The 19362-nt window shown below is 47.3% G+C and overlaps 1 protein-coding gene across 4 annotated transcripts in view; it reads left to right on the top strand.

The window, feature by feature from the left end:
• The first annotated feature begins 350 nt into the window (after positions 1–350).
• Positions 351–19362, top strand: part of LOC110534774 (calcium uptake protein 3, mitochondrial) — a 45202-nt gene continuing 26190 nt past the window's right edge. For all 4 annotated transcript variants that reach the window (XM_036953985.1, XM_036953984.1, XM_036953983.1 and 1 more), the window contains exons 1-4: positions 351–639; positions 2910–3057; positions 4525–4556; positions 5610–5688. In XM_036953985.1, the coding sequence (XP_036809880.1) occupies positions 373–639; positions 2910–3057; positions 4525–4556; positions 5610–5688 (526 nt within the window). In that variant the 5' untranslated portion in view covers positions 351–372. The remainder of the gene's footprint in view (positions 640–2909; positions 3058–4524; positions 4557–5609; positions 5689–19362) is intronic.

The following is a 19362-nucleotide window of genomic DNA, read 5'->3' as shown; positions in this document are numbered from 1 at the left end:
CCAACAGAGAAACGACGTATTACTTACTAGTCTACATTATGTTTTATTTGCAGTCTCTTGCCATTCGTGTGAATAGGGCTTGTCAAAATTAGCATGCGTCCTGATTCTCCTGAATGTAAAAAATATTGGCTTCTAATTAGAATAGTAACGCAACTATGTATATAATTCACCAAGGTTCAGAAATAAGCACCTTATTCTGTCCCAAACCCATTGGAGCATCATATCCATCTGTTTTGGCGGCTGGTTCAAAGCCGAACTTCGATCAGAGCCGCAGCATCCCAAACTCCAGTGAATCAGAGCGAGAATATGATCCACATCTCGCGAGGAGTGAGAATACGTTTATCCTTCAATACTCTCATCATAGCAACAACAATGGCCGCTTTTCGCAGACTGGCTTCAATCGTAAACAGGTTAAATGTCTGGTCCGCTCCGAGAAACGAGCTCCTCGGCGCTCAGACGACTACCGGAGGTAGGACACAGAGATGCCTAGCTGTTGGGATGTGTCTCGCAACCGGGGGAGCGGTGGCATTTTATTTTTACAACGACATGTACAGTCAAAGATGCAGGAAGAGGATGGGATATCGCTTCAGTGGCCGCGACCTGCTCCCTGTCCTTTCCGCTGTAGAAGCACAGCAAAAGGTATAGGCTTCTAATTTACACTATGTGCTGTGACAAGATAGTCTATGAAAAATGCCACGCAGCGAGTTCTCTTGTCCCCGAAAAGTATTCGTATGTTGACAGAATACAAACTGTCAAAGGCATTCTGCCATGAATGTGTTATAGCCTAAGTGGGTGAGCGTGATCTGAGAATTCGAGAAGCGCAGCGCCTATTTCAATGTGTTTTAGTAATATGTTCTTCTTTTGAAATGTTGTTTGGAAACCACAGACTTATGACTAGCCTAGTAGGCTACTAGTTACATTTTTCGCAGAGCGGATAAATTGTGTCATTTCTCTACTGTACAACGGAAACATTAGGCCCAGTTTTTCCAGAGATGATATCGAGGCACACTGGAGAAGGAAGGGCGCTCTCCGCTCGAGACGGTGCTGAAATGACACGCGCGTGCCCCTTTGACGTAGTTACCGCGAAGGAGGCTTTCACTGCCAACGACTGTTCTTACACTTCCTAACAAAATAATACAAATTGATTTTTTATTGTAATTTTATTATAAACATATGCTCGTTATTTCTTATAGCATGACCAACTTAATTGGTAATGGAAAGTACATGTAAACAACCAAGTATTTCAAATCATCCCCACTTGTGGGAGGATATCATATTTTGGTTCTCATGGTCTGGATGACTCTGTTAGGATAATTTTTTTTTACATGCCCTTATATGGGTACTCAAAACACCATTTTATATTGAGGTTTTAAGATCTGTTGATTGAATTCTCTTGACTTTTATTTGATTACTTAAACATGTATGTAGGTTACAGACATATGCCTTTTACTGATTTGTGTGTAGGCCTAATTCTGCTTGATAAGGCACTGTTGGGGTAAATATTAAAGTTCCATTGGAGACATTGACATTTACCTCTTGGAATGCATGCCACAGTGTGATGGAATGGTTGGAATGCATGCCACAGTGTGATGGAATGGTTGGAATGCATGCCACAGTGTGATGGAATGGTTGGAATGCATGCCACAGTGTGATGGAATGGTTGGAATGCATGCCATAGTGTGATGGAATGGTTGGAATGCATGCCACCTGTGATGGAATGGTTGGAATGCATGCCACCTGTGATGGAATGGTTGGAATGGTGGACGTATTTATTAATTTATCAGAAATATGAAGTACTAGTGAATTAAGTTATTTGTACAAACCCAGAGCATTAATCAGAGTTAGAGGGCCAGGGGGGGTCAAATCCATTCAAAATCCCTGAAGTCAAACCAGGAAGTGACTTCTTCTTCTACCCTTCTCTGGGGAAATGTCCTTCCATTTCTATCCATTCAATTAATTCCTTTGGAGGAAAAAAAAAAAATCCCTTAACACAAACTCCTCATGAAAGCTTTATGAATGAATCTGTGTGCAAATTGGTCTCCAGCGGAAAGTAGAAAACCTCTGTTCATCGTTTCCTCCCGTCAGGCACGGCAGAGTTAGTGTGTTATTTATACCCTTTTCTAATTACAACCCAAGACGTCGTTGCTTTTTCTTTGCGCAGTGGCACTTTGGTGTATTTTAATCAGGCAAGCTGTCTTTCCCACAATGCCTTGTGTGAAAGAGCCAGAGGTGGATCTAATTATAGACAGAGAGACCCAAATAAAGATGCCGCTTCGAATACATCCAAAGCAAGGACACGGTAATGGTTCAGCTGGCATCTTCGAGAAGACAGTGTGTGAGCAGTGTTGTCTCGCTAGAAGAGATACTATTCTGTTCAACAGCGAGGCTGTTGTTGAGACTTTCTCGTTAGTAGCCCATTGCTTGTAGGATTGCTTGGTCTTGCCAGGTGGACGGTGATATTTGATTTCTCTATTACAGCGATGATAGAAGGATGGAGAGAAGGAGAGAGGGTGCTCGGGAGAAAGAAAGAGGGATAGGGTAGTAAAGAAAGTTGAAATGTGCTGGTTTAGCTGGCATCTTCGAGAGACAGTGAGAGGAGTAGTATCAGTATTGTCTTTCTAGAGGAGCTGTTTGCTTCTGGCTCCTGGCTAGAGTATTGATTGGAGGGCTGCTTGCCAGGTAGAGGGTGATATTTGATTTCTCTTGCACAGCTCTCATAGAGAAGGGACCGGAAGAGAGGGAGAGAGAATCTCTGAGAAAGAAAGGCTCGTTTTTATTTCTTCACCCTTAGGCCCAGGCAGAAAGATATAACAGTACGGTTTCAAAATGCTCAAGTCCACAGTGCATTGCATTGAAAATTGTCCATCAGCAAAACCAACCAGTTTGTTTGTCTGTTTGTGTGTTGCCAGACTCGGCCGTTTGACTTTGAGGAAGGGGACGTGTACATGTCGTCCCACGAGCATCGCTTCCGTCTGTTCAGCTCAGTGGAATATGAGGGACAGCTCTACATGACCCCACAGAACTTCATCGAGTCCGTCACCATGAGCGAGCCCCGGAGTATGTACTACCAGGACACAGTTACCATATTTATGATGCTATTTTGGGAAACTGGCCCTCCATCTTGGCTCCAAAAGTTCCATGATGATTTCTAACCTGGAATGTGTTTTACCGACCTTCCAGATCCAAATTGGTGCCCATTAGAAAGTAATAGTTTCACTAGCTCTATGCAGTTCATATCGAAGGGAATTTTCTTTTTATCTGTTATGTTTTGTGATCTATAATGTTCTGCATGGCTTAAATAGCGCTGCATATAGAGACCAGGGCCCGTATCCACAAAGCCTCTCAGAGTATGAGTGCTGATCTAGGATCTGTCCATATAATCCTGTTCATTATGATCTAAATCCAAACTGATCCTAGATCAGCACTCCTACTTGAGCTGCTTTGTGGATATGGGCCCTGGATGATTTTTTGGCAAAAAATTCTATAAAGTTTTCTATTAATAAACCACCATTGAATATAATCATATAATCATCCTGACAAAGCAGATTGAGAGTTGAATGAATTTCCACAAACCCTAGAAGCTGACATTTCGCCGGCTGTTATGAGAGAAAGAGAAGGCGCTCACAGCCCAGTGAGGATTTCAGTGGGAACGGCCCATGGTTTGTTATACTCCCTCTGCCAGTGTAATGCCTCTGTTTTGGGAGGTTTCTTAACAGATTGCTCATAGCCAGTGGACCTCAGAAGATACGGGCGTGTGTAACACTGTTTAGTCTGATGGTTAATGCTGTCACACAGCACACGGACCAGACTCCCCACTGAGAATGGGATAGATGGGGCTTTTAAAGTGTGTGTGTGTGTGTGTGTGTGAGTGTGTGTGTGTGTGTGTCAGAGGCCACCTAATGTTTCCTTTGAGGTTGAATTAGACCACCCCTTTATAAAGACCAAAACAAATCTGCACTTTTACTAGAACATTGCCCCAGACAGACACAGGGCTACAGTACAAAGCAAAGCAGAGGGCACTTTATGGCCTTGTAATAGGTCTATGGTGACAGTGTATGGATGTGTTATTATGACTATGGAACCCCTCATAGTGATGTTATCTGATCCAGCCCACACACACTCCGTTATGCTCTCTCTCTCTCTGTCTCTGTCTCTCTCTCTCTCTCTCTGTCTCTCTCTGTCTCTCTCTCTGTCTCTCTCTCTCTCTCTCTGTCTCTCTCTCTCTGTCTGTCTCTCTCTCTCTCTGTCTCTCTCTGTCTCTCTCTCTCTCTCTCTGTCTCTCTCTCTGTCTCTCTCTCTCTCTGTCTCTCTCTCTCTCTGTCTCTCTCTGTCTCTCTCTCTGTCTGTCTCTCTCTCTGTCTCTCTCTGTCTCTCTCTGTCTCTCTCTCTGTCTCTCTCTGTCTCTCTGTCTCTCTCTCTCTCTCTCTGTCTCTCTCTCTCTCTCTGTCTCTCTGTCTCTCTCACTTTCTCTCTCTCTCTCGCTTGCTCTCTCTCTATCTCTCTCCCTCTCTCTCTTTCCTCCAGACAAGAAGCCGTGGATGTCCCTCACTAAACAGGTCTGAGAACAGTTAGTATTTTTGTTGATGAAGAGCTATGCTATAAAACTCCTGTTCCTACATATACATGTAATGTATGATAAACTGTATATTTAAAACATATTAATATTGAATGTTTTAGACAGGGCTAGTGATGATTAGTTGACAGCTAGCTGTAATACCGTACATGTACAGAATAGCCATCTTCCCTATTCACACTTTAGTCATTCAGCATACTCTCTTATCCAGAGTGACTTACAGGAGCAATTACAGTTAAGTGCCTTGCTCAAGGGCACATTTTCACCTAGTCGGCTAGGAGATTCAAACCAGCGAGCTCTCGGTTACTGACCCAACGCTCTTAACCTCCAGGCTACCTGCCACCCCACTGCCATAGTATTGCAGCAGCAATTGACTTGGAAGCATGCTATCATATACAAGCTACTGCAGATGTAGGATCTTAATTTGAACCAGTTTGCTACAGAAGGAAATAATCCTGCAGCAACAGGAATTGTGAATTATTATGTGGATTATAATTAATGGTCAGTCATATTTTTCGTAAGGGAAAATCAAACCTGAAAATGTAGTGTGGATGTTCTCCTGCGACAGGGTGATCAAATTAAGATCCCACATCTGTTCCTAACATGAAGCAACAGCATAGCATGTTTGTATGTTCTAGTTAGACAGTGACACTTCTAAAGGTTAAAGTCATGGCTGCATCCCAAATAACACCCTATTCCCTCTTCCCTAAATACCCTATTCCCTATTTAGGGCAGCAGGGTAGCCCAGTGGTTAGAGCATTGGACTTGTAACCGAAAAGTTGCAAGATCGAATCCCCGAGCTGACAAGATACAAACATGTTGTCCTGCCCCTGAACAAGGTAGTTAACCCACTGTTCCTAGGCCGTCATTGAAAATAAGAATTTGTTCTTAACTGACTAGCCTAGTTAAATGAATGAACAGGGCCCATAGGGCTTTGGTGACTAGTAGTAGACTATGTAGGGAAAAGGGTGTGATTGTGGACATGGAGTGGTGTGTGTCTGTGGAGACTCATAGTGTTTGTCTCTGTTGACATCAGGAACTGGAGAAGATCTTGGGAGATACTCCAGCGGTGAGGCAGGGAACGTCCAAACTGTTCCGGAACCTACGGGAACGAGGTAGGGACTAACGGAACGTTCTGTGTACCTCGTAATGGGTTGTGTGTGTGTGTGTGTGTGTGTGTGTGACTGACTTCACACACAATTCCGCATGGCAAAGGCACCTTGAGCTAGTGCAAACATACACACGCACGCACTCACACACAAACTCGCAGGCACTCACACATGCACACACACACACACACACACACACACACACACACACATATACAAACACACACACAATGATTAGCATGTTATCTGAGAGAGTAAGCACTTATATAGTTAAACTCCTGGAAAGTCATGTACAGACCAGTAATAGCTACAGACCAGTCATAGCTACAGACCAGTCATAGCTACAGACCTGTCATAGCTACAGTCCTGTCATAGCTACAGTCCAGTCATAGCTACAGTCCAGTCAAAGCTACAGACCAGTCATAGCTACAGACCTGTCATAGCTACAGTCCAGTCATAGCTACATACCTATCATAGCTACAGTCCTGTCATAGCTACAGTCCAGTCATAGCTACAGACCAGTAATAGCTACAGACCAGTCATAGCTACAGACCTGTAATAGCTACAGACCAGTCATAGCTACAGACCTGTCATAGCTACAGTCCTGTCATAGCTACAGTCCAGTCATAGCTACAGACCAGTAATAGCAACAGACCAGTCATAGCTACAGTCCTGTCATAGCTACAGACCAGTCATAGCTACAGTCCTGTCATAGCTACAGACCAGTAATAGCTACAGACCAGTCATAGCTACAGTCCTGTCATAGCTACAGACCAGTCATGGCTACAGTCCTGTCATAGCTACAGTCCAGTCATAGCTACAGACCAGTAATAGCTACAGACCAGTCATAGCTACAGTCCTGTCATGGCTCAGACCAGTAATAGCTACAGACCAGTCATATCTACAGTCCTGTCATAGCTACAGACCAGTAATAGCTACAGTCCTGTCATAGCTACAGTCCTGTCATAGCTACAGTCCTGTCATATCTACAGTGAAAGTGGTGCAGTGTGTCTTGGTGTATTTAGTTCAGGCTGTATGACAGTGACAGAACTACATGATGTCATAATGCTATAGGCTGTATGACAGAGACAGTGCTACATGATGTCATAATGCTACAGGATGTATGACAGTGACAGTGCTACATGCTGTCATAATGCTACAGGCTGTGTGACTGTGACAGTGCTACATGATGTCATAATGCTACAGGCTATATGACAGTGATAGTGTTGCGGTGTGTCTAGCTGTACAGGCTCTGGTCACAGTGTGGTTCCTCTAAGCCGGGGCCGGTCCCCCCTGTGGTCACCTTACGGTCGCCCTGGTAAACCCTAAAAATAGAATCACTCTCTCTGCTCTTCCCATGCCATCCTCTCATCCTATACTTTCCTCTCTTCTCACCCTCTTCTCTTCTCCACCTCTCCCCTCAGTTCCCTCTCCTCTTTTCCTTGTCACCCTCTCTTTCTTTATCCTTCCTCTTCTCTGTTTTCCTCCCCCTTTCGTTCTTCCCCTTTCATTTCCCTCTCTTTGCTCCATCCAATGCTTTCCCTCCCCTCCCCGCCCCTCCTCTCTTCTCCTCCTCTCTCTTCTCCTCTTCACCCTCTCCTCCATTCCTCTAGAAACATGCAGCAGCTATCTTCCGACAGCAGAGCCTTCTGCCCTCCATCCATCCTCTCCAACATAAAAATTGAAACAGTGAAAATGAATCACATACATTAATAAGACGTGTACTGTACCACAGAGAGAGAGAGAGACATACTGTACGAGAGGGAGAGAGATGGATACTGTTCGAGAGAGAGGCAGGGACCCGGTCGCAATTAAAGCAATTGCTTGTGGAGTACGTAACAGTGGAATCACACGGCTGTTGATTCCCCACGGTGATAATTATAACACGCTCAGCAGCATGCCGTACTGCCTTCCCCAACCAGGAAGCTAAATATAAACCTCTCTCAATTATGTACCTCTCCTCCCTCTACACCTCTCTCTCCTCTCCTCCCTTACCCCTCTCTCTCTCTCCCCTTCCTCCCTTACCCCTCTCTCTTTCTTCTCCTTCCTCTACCCCTCTCTCTCCTCTCCTCCCTCTACCCCTCTCTCTCTCCTCTCCTAACTCTACCTCTCTCTTTCTCCTCTCCTCCCTCTACCCCCCTCTCTCCTCTCCTCCCTTTATCCCTCTCTCTCTCTTCCCACTACCCCTCTCTCTCTCCTCTCCTCCCTCTACCCCTCTCTTTCTCCTCTCCTCCTGTCACGTTCGTTGAAAGGAGTAGACCAAGGCGCAGCGTGCGTAGGGTTCCACATATTTTAATAAACAAACAAAACAATAAAGCACAAACGAAATGTGAAGCTACTGGTGTGCACACAGGCAACTAACTGTAGATAAGATCCCACAAATCACAATTAAGGAAATGGCTACCTAAATATAATCCCCAATCAGAGACAATGATAAACAGCTGCCTTTGATTGGGAACCATATCAGGCCACCACAGAAGTACAATTCACCTAGAAGACCCACCCTAGTCACTATCACGCCCCAACTAACATAGAGAATGAACAGCTCTCTAAGGTCAGGGCGTGACAGTGGGCATCTACCGTCGGGGGCAGCTACGGTGCGGGGTGAAGTACCCACTCCGCTCGCAGATATGTCTTTATCCAAGGCGGCTCTGGTGCGTGGATCGTCGCCGGAGGCTCCGGACCGTAGATCGTCGCGGTAGGCTCTGGACTGAGAACCCCTGCTGGAGGCTCTGGTTTGATGACCGTCGCTGGAGGCTCCGGACCGTAGATCGTCGCGGTAGGCTCTGGATTGAGAACCCCTGCTGGAGGCTCTGGTTTGATGACCGTCGCTGGAGGCTCCGGACCGTAGATCGTCGCGGTAGGCTCTGGACTGAGAACCCCTGCTGGAGGCTCTGGTTTGATGACCGTCGCTGGAGGCTCCGGACCGTAGATCGTCGCGGTAGGCTCTGGACTGAGAACCCCTGCTGGAGGCTCTGGTTTGATGACCGTCGCTGGAGGCTCCAGACCGTAGATCGTCGCGGTAGGCTCTGGACTGAGAACCCCTGCTGGAGGCTCTGGTTTGATGACCGTCGCTGGAGGCTCTGGGCCGCAGACCGTCGCTGGAGGCTCCGGACCGCAGACCGTCGCTGGAGGTTCCGGACCGCAGACCTTCGCTGGAGGCTCCGGACCGCAGACCGTCACTGGAGGTTCCGAACCGCCGACCTTCGCTGGAGGCTCCGGACTGCAGACCGTCTCAGGAGGTTCCGGACCGCAGACCGTCTCAGGAGGTTCCGGACCGTGGACCGTCTCAGGAGGTTCCGGACTGTGGACCGTCATTGGAGGTTCCGGACTGTGGACCGTCGTTGGAGGTTCCGGACTGTGGACCGTCGTTGGAGGTTCCGGACTGTGGACCGTCATTGGAGGTTCCGGACTGTGGACCGTCGTTGGAGGTTCCGGACTGTGAAATGTCGCCGGAACCTCTGGACTGGGAACTGTCGCTGGAAGCTCTGGACTGGGAACTGTCACCAGAATCTCTGGACTGGGAACTGTCACCGGAAGCGAGGGGTTCCGGAAGCCAGAGATGGTAGATGGGGGAAGGAGAGGAGGGAAGGAGAGGAGAGGAGAGAGGGTTAGAGGGAGGAGAGGAGAGAGAGAGGAGTAAAGGGAGGAGAGGAGAGAGAGAGGGGTAAAGGGAGGAGAGGAGAGGAGAGGGAGGGAGGGAGGGAGGGAGGGAGGGAGGGAGGGAGGGAGGGAGGGAGGGAGGGAGGGAGGGAGGGAGGGAGGAGAGGAGTGGGAGGGAGGAGAGGCGACGAGAGGAGAGGAGAGGGATGAGAGGAGAGGAGAGGAGAGGAGAGGAGAGGGGAGGGGAGGAGAGGAGAGGAGAGGAGAGGAGAGGAGAGGAGAGGAGAGGAGAGGAGAGGAGAGGAGAGGAGAGGAGAGGAGAGGGAGGAGAGGAGAGGAGAGGAGAGGAGGGGAGGGGAGATGAGAGGGAGGGAGGAAGGAAGGAAGGAAGGAAGGAAGGAAGGAAGGAAGGAAGGAAGGAAGGAAGGAAGGAAGGAAGGAAGGAAGGAAGGAAGGAAGGAAGGAAGGAGGAGAGGCGAGGCGAGGAGAGGAAGGGAGAGGAGAGAGAGAAGAGAAGAGAAGAGAGGAGAGGAGAGGAGAGGAGAGGAGAGGAGAGGAGGGGAGGGGAGAGGACAGGACAGGACAGGGAGGAGGGGAGAGGAGGAGAGAGAAGAGGACAGGGAGGAGGGGTGAGTAGGGGAGAGGAGAGGATGTTGTAAGTATGGTAGACTAGTACACTAGACGTGTATGACACTAGATGTGTCTGACACTAGATGTGTTGGGAATGGGATGTAGGAGTGTATTAGGAAAACACTAGTGAGGAAGTTGGGCCTGTCTCCAAGCTACAGCATATTTTCATACTGGCTGGGTCTAGTGTTGGTATTTCTATGAATGGCGGGGAGAAAGTTGGTGAGGCCTCTGCCAAGACTACACACTCACACAGACTCATACACACTTACACCCTCACACACACACACAGTAACACCCTGGTGTCCCTGAGAAGGTCACACCTGGGCTCCAGAGTAGAGACGTGGAAATGTTTTCTTGTCCTTCCCTCTTCCTGTTGCTTTAGGGAGGCTCCCCGTGCACATACTCCCCCACACATACACACACCTCACCCCCACACATACACACACCTCACCCCCACACATACACACACCTCACCCCCACACATACACACACCTCACCCCCACACATACACACACCTCACCCCCACACATACACACACCTCACCCCCACACATACACACACCTCACCCCAACACATACACACACCTCAACCCCACACATACACACACCTCACCCCCACACATACACACACCTCACCCCCACACATACACACCTCACCCCTACACATACACACATACACACACCTCACCCCCACACATACACACACCTCACCCCCACACACACATACCTCACCCCCACACATACACACACCTCACCCCTACACATACACACACCTCACCCCTACACATACACACACACCTCACCCCTACACATACACGCATACACACACCTCACACCTCACCCCCACACATACACACACCTCACCCCCACACATACACAGACCTCACACCTCACCCCCACACATACCTCACCCCCACACATACACACACCTCACCCCCACACATACACACACCTCAACCCCACACATACACACACCTCACCCCTACACATACACACACCTCACCCCTACACATACACACACACCTCACCCCAACACATACACGCATACACACACCTCACACCTCACCCCCACACATACACACACCTCACCCCCACACATACACACACCTCACCCCTACACATACACACACCTCACCCCTACACATACACACACACCTCACCCCTACACATACACGCATACACACACCTCACACCTCACCCCCACACATACACACACCTCACCCCCACACATACACAGACCTCACACCTCACCCCCACACATACCTCACCCCCACACATACACACACCTCACCCCCACACATACACACACCTCACCCCTACACATACACACACCTCACCCCTACACATACACACACACCTCACCCCTACACATACACGCATACACACACCTCACACCTCACCCCCACACATACACACACCTCACCCCCACACATACACACACCTCACACCTCACCCCCACACATACCTCACCCCCACACATACACACACCTCACCCCCACACATACACACACCTCACCCCCACACATACACACACCTCACCCCTACACATACACACACCTCACCCCCACACATACACACACCTCACCCCTACACATACACATACCTCACCCCCACACATACACACACCTCACCCCCACACATACACACACCTCACCCCCACACATACACACACCTCACCCCTACACATACACACACCTCACCCCCACACATACACACACCTCACCCCCACACATACACATACACACACCTCACCCCTACACATACACACACCTCACCCCTACACATACACACACCTCACCCCTACACATACACACACCTCACCCCCACACATACACACACCTCACCCCTACACATACACACACCTCACCCCTACACATACACACACCTCACCCCCACACATACACACACCTCACCCCTACACATGCACACACCTCACCCCTACACATACACACACCTCACCCCCACACATACACACACCTCACCCTAACACATACACACACCTCACCCCCACACATACACACACCTCACCCCCACACATACACACACCTCACCCCCACACATACACACACCTCACCCCCACACATACACACACCTCACCCCCACACATACACACACCTCACCCCTACACATACACACACACCTCACCCCCACACATACACACACCTCATCCCCACACATACACACACCTCACCCCCACACATACACACACCTCACCCTAACACATACACACACCTCACCCCCACACATACACACACCTCACCCCCACACATACACACACACCTCACCCCCACACATACACACACCTCACCCTAACACATACACACACCTCACCCCTACACATACACACACACCTCACCCCCACACATACACACACCTCACCCCCACACATACACACACACCTCACCCCTACACATACACACACACCTCACCCCTACACATACACACACACCTCACCCCTACACATACACACACACCTCACCCCTACACATACACACACACCTCACCCCTACACACACACACACACCTCACCCCTACACATACACACACACCTCACCCCTACACATACACACAACTCACCCCTACACATACACACACCTCACCCCTACACATACACACACCTCACCCCTACACATACACACACACCTCACCCCCACACATACACACACCTCACCCTAACACATACACACACCTCACCTCACCCCCACACATACACACACCTCACCCTAACACATACACACACCTCACCCCCACACATACACACACCTCACCCCCACACATACACACACCTCACCCTAACACATACACACACCTCACCCCCACACATACACACACCTCACCCCCACACATACACACACCTCACCCCTACACATACACACACACCTCACCCCCACACATACACACACCTCACCCCCACACATACACACACCTCACCCCAACACATACACACACCTCACCCTAACACATACACACACCTCACCCCCACACATACACACACCTCACCCCCACACATACACACACCTCACCCCTACACATACACACACACACCTCACCCCCACACATACACACACCTCACCCTAACACATACACACACCTCACCCCTACACATACACACACACCTCACCCCCACACATACACACACCTGACCCCCACACATACACACACCTCACCCCTACACCACTCTTTTTTATCTTGCCAGTTAACATCAGCACAGCCCCACCAAAAAAAACAGGGAAAGGAGGAAAGGAAAGGAGAGGAAATGAGAGGAAAGAGGGAAGGAGATAAAAGGAGAGAAAGAATGAAGTGATCCGGGAGCAAAGGTGTGGTTGAGGAGGAAGACAACGTGGAGACACGTCTCTGTTGTGTTTGTTCTCGGTGATGTCGGGACACGCTTCCTTTGGCACTCGGTGACGGCCGAGGACAGTTTCAATCTCCGGAATGGCGTCGGATTACCGTTTGCTGTGCGCATGAGTCGGTGCTGGGCGGCAGACTCTGGAATGTTTCTGTGTGTTGTCCCAGCACATTTTATTTGGGTTGTCATGTCAAGAAGAGAGAGAGAGAGAGAGAGAGAGAGAGAGAGAGAGAGAGAGAGAGCGAGAGAGAGTGAGAGAGAGTGGGTGCGTGCGGTATTGGTGACTCGCGTCTGGAATCCAGTGATGCTCTCTCTCTCTCTCACTGCAGTGCACAGTACAAACTCGTCAGAGAAAGTAGGCTTTCAAAGTGGGATAGTTAAGTTGGCCTTCCACTTCCAATAGGCATATAGGAAACAAAACCTTTTCAATATGGGACTGCTGATCAAAGTGTAATGTAATATACAAGATGATACCATATTATCAGAATGTAATATACAAGATGATACCATATTATCAGAATGTAATATACAAGATGATACCATATTATCAGAATGTAATATACAAGATGATACCATATTATCAGAATGTAATATACAAGATGATACCATATTATCAGAATGTAATATACAAGATGATACCATATTATCAGAATGTAATATACAAGATGATACCATATTATCAGAATGTAATATACAAGATGATACCATATTATCAGAATGTAATATACAAGATGATACCATATTATCAGAATGTAATATACAAGATGATACCATATTATCAGAATGTAATATACAAGATGATACCATATTATCAGAATGTAATATACAAGATGATACCATATTATCAGAATGTAATATACAAGATGATACCATATTATCAGAATGTAATATACAAGATGATACCATATTATCAGAATGTAATGTACAAGATGATACCATATTATCAGAATGTAATATACAAGATGATACCATTTTATCAGAATGTAATATACAAGATGATACCATATTATCAGAATGTCATATACAAGATGATACCATATTATCAGAATGTAATATACAAGATGATACCATATTATCAGAATGTAATATACAAGATGATACCATATTATCAGAATGTAATGTACAAGATGATACCATATTATCAGAATGTAATATACAAGATGATACCATTTTATCAGAATGTAATATACAAGATGATACCATATTATCAGAATGTCATATACAAGATGATACCATATTATCAGAATGTAATATACAAGATGATACCATATTATCAGAATGTAATATACAAGATGATACCATATTATCAGAATGTCATATACAAGATGATACCATATTATCAGAATGTAATATACAAGATGATACCATATTATCAGAATGTAATATACAAGATGATACCATATTATCAGAATGTAATGTACAAGATGATACCATATTATCAGAATGTAATATACAAGATGATACCATATTATCAGGCCCGGTTTGTTGATCAGATCATGAGGTCTGGGAAAACTCCTGGATGAAGTTGTGAAAAAACGCTCAGATTACAAGCGTTCATCTGGTAAGGTGTTCTTTGTTTTCCCAGACTTGTGACATTGACAGAAAAAACAAGGATGCGGGGAAAAAAAGAGGAGTACGAAAAATGTATGAGGTCACTACTGTAAGAGGCTCTGGATAAGAGTGTCTGATAAATGACTAAACAGTCAAATGTACGAGGTCACTACTGTAAGTGTCACGCCCTGACCTTAGTTATCTTTGTTTTCTTGATTATCAAAGTTATCTTTGTTTTCTTGATTATTTGGTTTGGTCAGGGTGTGACAAGGGTGGTTTGTTTAGTTTTTTGGCTTGTCTAGGGGTTTTTGTACATCTATGGGGTTTTGGTTTGTCTAGGTAAATGTATGTCTATGGTTGCCTAGATTGGTTCTCAATTAGAGGCAGCTGTTTATGGTTGTCTCTGATTGGGAACCATATTTAGGTAGCCATATTCCTTGGTTTATCTGTGGGTTATTGTCTATGTATTAGTTGCCTGTGTCAGCACCAGTGTTTATATCTTCACGGTCGTTTTGTTAGTTTGTTTTAGTGCTCTTCCTTTAATAAAGAGGAATGTTCTCATCACGCTGCTCCTTGGTCTCCTCGTTACAACGAACGTGACAGAATAACCCACCAAAAACCAGGACCAAGCAGTGTGAAAGGGAGGAACAGCGCTTGGTGGAAGAATGGACCCGGGAGAAGGATGAGTGGGTGACAACCTGGGAGGAGATTGAGAGGTGGTCGATCGATCCAGGGAGAGTGCCAGAGCCCGCCTGGGATTCAATGGAACAGTGCGAGGAGGGATACAGGAGAATGGAGGAACGGGTACACGGTTAGCACCCAATATTGTTGGGGGAGGGGGGCACACGAGGAGATTGGCTGAGTCATGTAGGAGACCTGAGCCAACTCCTCGTGCTTACTGTGGGGATCGTGTTACTGGTCAGGCACCGTGTTATGCGGTGGAACGCATGGTGTCTCCAGTGCACTATTCTAGCCCGGTGCGTTCTACTCCAGCTCTTAGCATTGGCCGGGCTAGAATGGGCATCCAGCCAGGAAGGAGGGTGCCGGCTCAGCACTCCTGGTCTCCAGTATACCTCCTTGGACCAGGATATCCTGCGCCGGCTCAGCCCAGTGCGTTCTGTGCCAGCGCCCTGCATTTGCAGGGCGAAAATAAACATCCAGCCAGGACGGGTTGTGTCAGCTCCAGTACATCCTGTGCCTACTCCCCGCACTCGCCCTGAGGTGCGTATCACCAGCCCAGTACCACCATTGCCAACACCAAACACCAGGCTTCCCGTGCGCCTCCAGGGTCCAGTACTCCCTGTTCCTGCTCCTCGCACTCGCCCTGAGGTGCGTGTCCCCAGCCCGGTACCACCAGTGCCGGCATCATGCACCAGGCCTATAGTGCGCCTCGGCAGTCCATAGTGTCTGGCGACAGTACCCAGTCCAGAGCATCTGGCGACAGTACCCAGTCCAGAGCGTCTGGCGACAGTACCCAGTCCAGACCGTCTGGCGACAGTACCCAGTCCAGACCGTCCGGCGACAGTACCCAGTCCAGACCGTCCGGCGACAGTACCCAGTCCAGACCGTCCGGCGACAGTACCCAGTCCAGACCGTCCGGCGACAGTACCCAGTCCAGACCGTCCGGCGACAGTACCCAGTCCAGACTGTCTGGCGACAGTACCCAGTCCAGACCGTCCGGCGACAGTTCACAGAACGGAACCTCCAACGACGGGCCACAGACCAGAACCTCCCACGACGGGCCACAGTCCGGAACCTCCCACGACGGGCCACAGTCCGGAACTCCCACGACGGTCCCCAGCTCGGGGTCTCCAGCGACGGTCCCCAGCCCGGGGTCTCTATTGAGGGTCCCCAGCCCTCAGTGTAAAGAAGGGAGGCGGCATCCAGAACCAAAGCCGCCACCGTTAGATGCCCACCCAGACCCTCCCATATAGGTTTAGGTTTGCGGCCGGGAGTCCTCACCTTTGGGGGGGGGGGGGGGTATCTTTGTTTTCTTGATTATCAAAGTTACAGTGCCTTGCGAAAGTATTCGGCCCCCTTGAACTTTGCGACCTTTTGCCACATTTCAGGCTTCAAACATAAAGATATAAAACTGTATTTTTTGTGAAGAATCAACAACAAGTGGGACACAATCATGAAGTGGAACGACATTTATTGGATATTTCAAACTTTTTTAACAAATCAAAAACTGAAAAATTGGGCGTGCAAAATTATTCAGCCCCCTTAAGTTAATACTTTGTAGCGCCACCTTTTGCTGCGATTACAGCTGTAAGTCGCTTGGGGTATGTCTCTATCAGTTTTGCACATCGAGAGACTGAAATTTTTTCCCATTCCTCCTTGCAAAACAGCTCGAGCTTAGTGAGGTTGGATGGAGAGCATTTGTGAACAGCAGTTTTCAGTTCTTTCCACAGATTCTCGATTGGATTCAGGTCTGGACTTTGACTTGGCCATTCTAACACCTGTATATGTTTATTTTTGAACCATTCCATTGTAGATTTTGCTTTATGTTTTGGATCATTGTCTTGTTGGAAGACAAATCTCCATCCCAGTCTCAGGTCTTTTGCAGACTCCATCAGTTTTTCTTCCAGAATGGTCCTGTATTTGGCTCCATCCATCTTCCCATCAATTTTAACCATCTTCCCTGTCCCTGCTGAAGAAAAGCAGGCCCAAACCATGATGCTGCCACCACCATGTTTGACAGTGGGGATGGTGTGTTCAGCTGTGTTGCTTTTACGCCAAACATAACGTTTTGCATTGTTGCCAAAAAGTTCAATTTTGGTTTCATCTGACCAGAGCACCTTCTTCCACATGTTTGGTGTGTCTCCCAGGTGGCTTGTGGCAAACTTTAAACAACACTTTTTATGGATATCTTTAAGAAATGGCTTTCTTCTTGCCACTCTTCCATAAAGGCCAGATTTGTGCAATATCGACTGATTGTTGTCCTATGGACAGAGTCTCCCACCTCAGCTGTAGATCTCTGCAGTTCATCCAGAGTGATCATGGGCCTCTTGGCTGCATCTCTGATCAGTCTTCTCCTTGTATGAGCTGAAAGTTTAGAGGGACGGCCAGGTCTTGGTAGATTTGCAGTGGTCTGATACTCCTTCCATTTCAATATTATCGCTTGCACAGTGCTCCTTGGGATGTTTAAAGCTTGGGAAATCTTTTTGTATCCAAATCCGGCTTTAAACTTCTTCACAACAGTATCTCGGACCTGCCTGGTGTGTTCCTTGTTCTTCATGATGCTCTCTGCGCTTTTAACGGACCTCTGAGACTATCACAGTGCAGGTGCATTTATACGGAGACTTGATTACACACAGGTGGATTGTATTTATCATCATTAGTCATTTAGGTCAACATTGGATCATTCAGAGATCCTCACTGAACTTCTGGAGAGAGTTTGCTGCACTGAAAGTAAAGGGGCTGAATAATTTTGCACGCCCAATTTTTCAGTTTTTGATAGTTTTTTGTTAAAAAAGTTTGAAATATCCAATAAATGTCGATCCACTTCATGATTGTGTCCCACTTGTTTTTGATTCTTCACAAAAAATACAGTTTTATATCTTTATGTTTGAAGCCTGAAATGTGGCAAAAGGTCGCAAAGTTCAAGGGGGCCGAATACTTTCGTAAGGCACTGTATCTTTGTTTTCTTGATTATTTGGTTTGGTCAGGGTGTGACAAGGGTGGTTTGTTTAGTTTTTTGTCTTGTCTAGGGGTTTTTGTACATCTATGGGGTTTTGGTTTGTCTAGGTAAATGTATGTCTATGGTTGCCTAGATTGGTTCTCAATTAGAGGCAGCTGTTTATCGTTGTCTCTGATTGGGAACCATATTTACGTATCCATATTCCTTGGTTTATCTGTGGGTTATTGTCTATGTATTAGTTGCTAAACAATTTTTGGTGTTTTGCTTGTTTTAGTGCTCTTCCTTTAATAAAGAGGAATGTATTCTCATCAGGCTGCTCCTTGGTCTCCTCGTCTGAGAAATGACTAAACAGTCAAATGTATGAGGTCACTACTGTAAGAGGCTCTGGATAAGAGTGTCTGATAAATGACTAAACATTAAAATGTACACATTTTGAAAAACAATAGGAGGTTAAACTAGTAGAATAAAGACAGCAGATAGTTGCAGTTCAAACACTTTATTTAGTTGGCCTCTCCTCGTGGGAGACAAGCCAAGCAAATCACCTACTGCCAAAGTTGTTATTAGCTGTATTGAGTATTTGAGTAAGCCTGGGACAAGGAGCATCCAACCCTAGTGTGAGGTCCAGGGCAGGGAGCAGGGGTAGCTCCACTAAGCTGAGGTATCATGTTCCCCTCCTCTCCCCTTCCTGAAGCAGGGAGTCTCTCTCCCGTAACACTCAGTGCAGTCACCCTGAACTATCAGTGGACAGACAGGCTACTGTCTTCCTCTACAAACAAAAACCTGGTGGAAGAGGGAATGCTTTCAGCCGCCGTGTAACAGACCAACACTCACATGTAGAGAAACATGAGCACACACACACACACACACACACACACACACACATAGAGAAACATGAGCATACACACACT

The sequence above is a fragment of the Oncorhynchus mykiss genome, chromosome 19, assembly GCF_013265735.2.
Source record: "Oncorhynchus mykiss isolate Arlee chromosome 19, USDA_OmykA_1.1, whole genome shotgun sequence".
In the NCBI taxonomy this organism is placed as follows: Eukaryota; Metazoa; Chordata; class Actinopteri; order Salmoniformes; family Salmonidae; genus Oncorhynchus; species Oncorhynchus mykiss.
The sequence above is the reverse complement of the archived record's forward strand: the minus strand, read 5'-3'. Positions and strand labels throughout refer to the sequence as shown.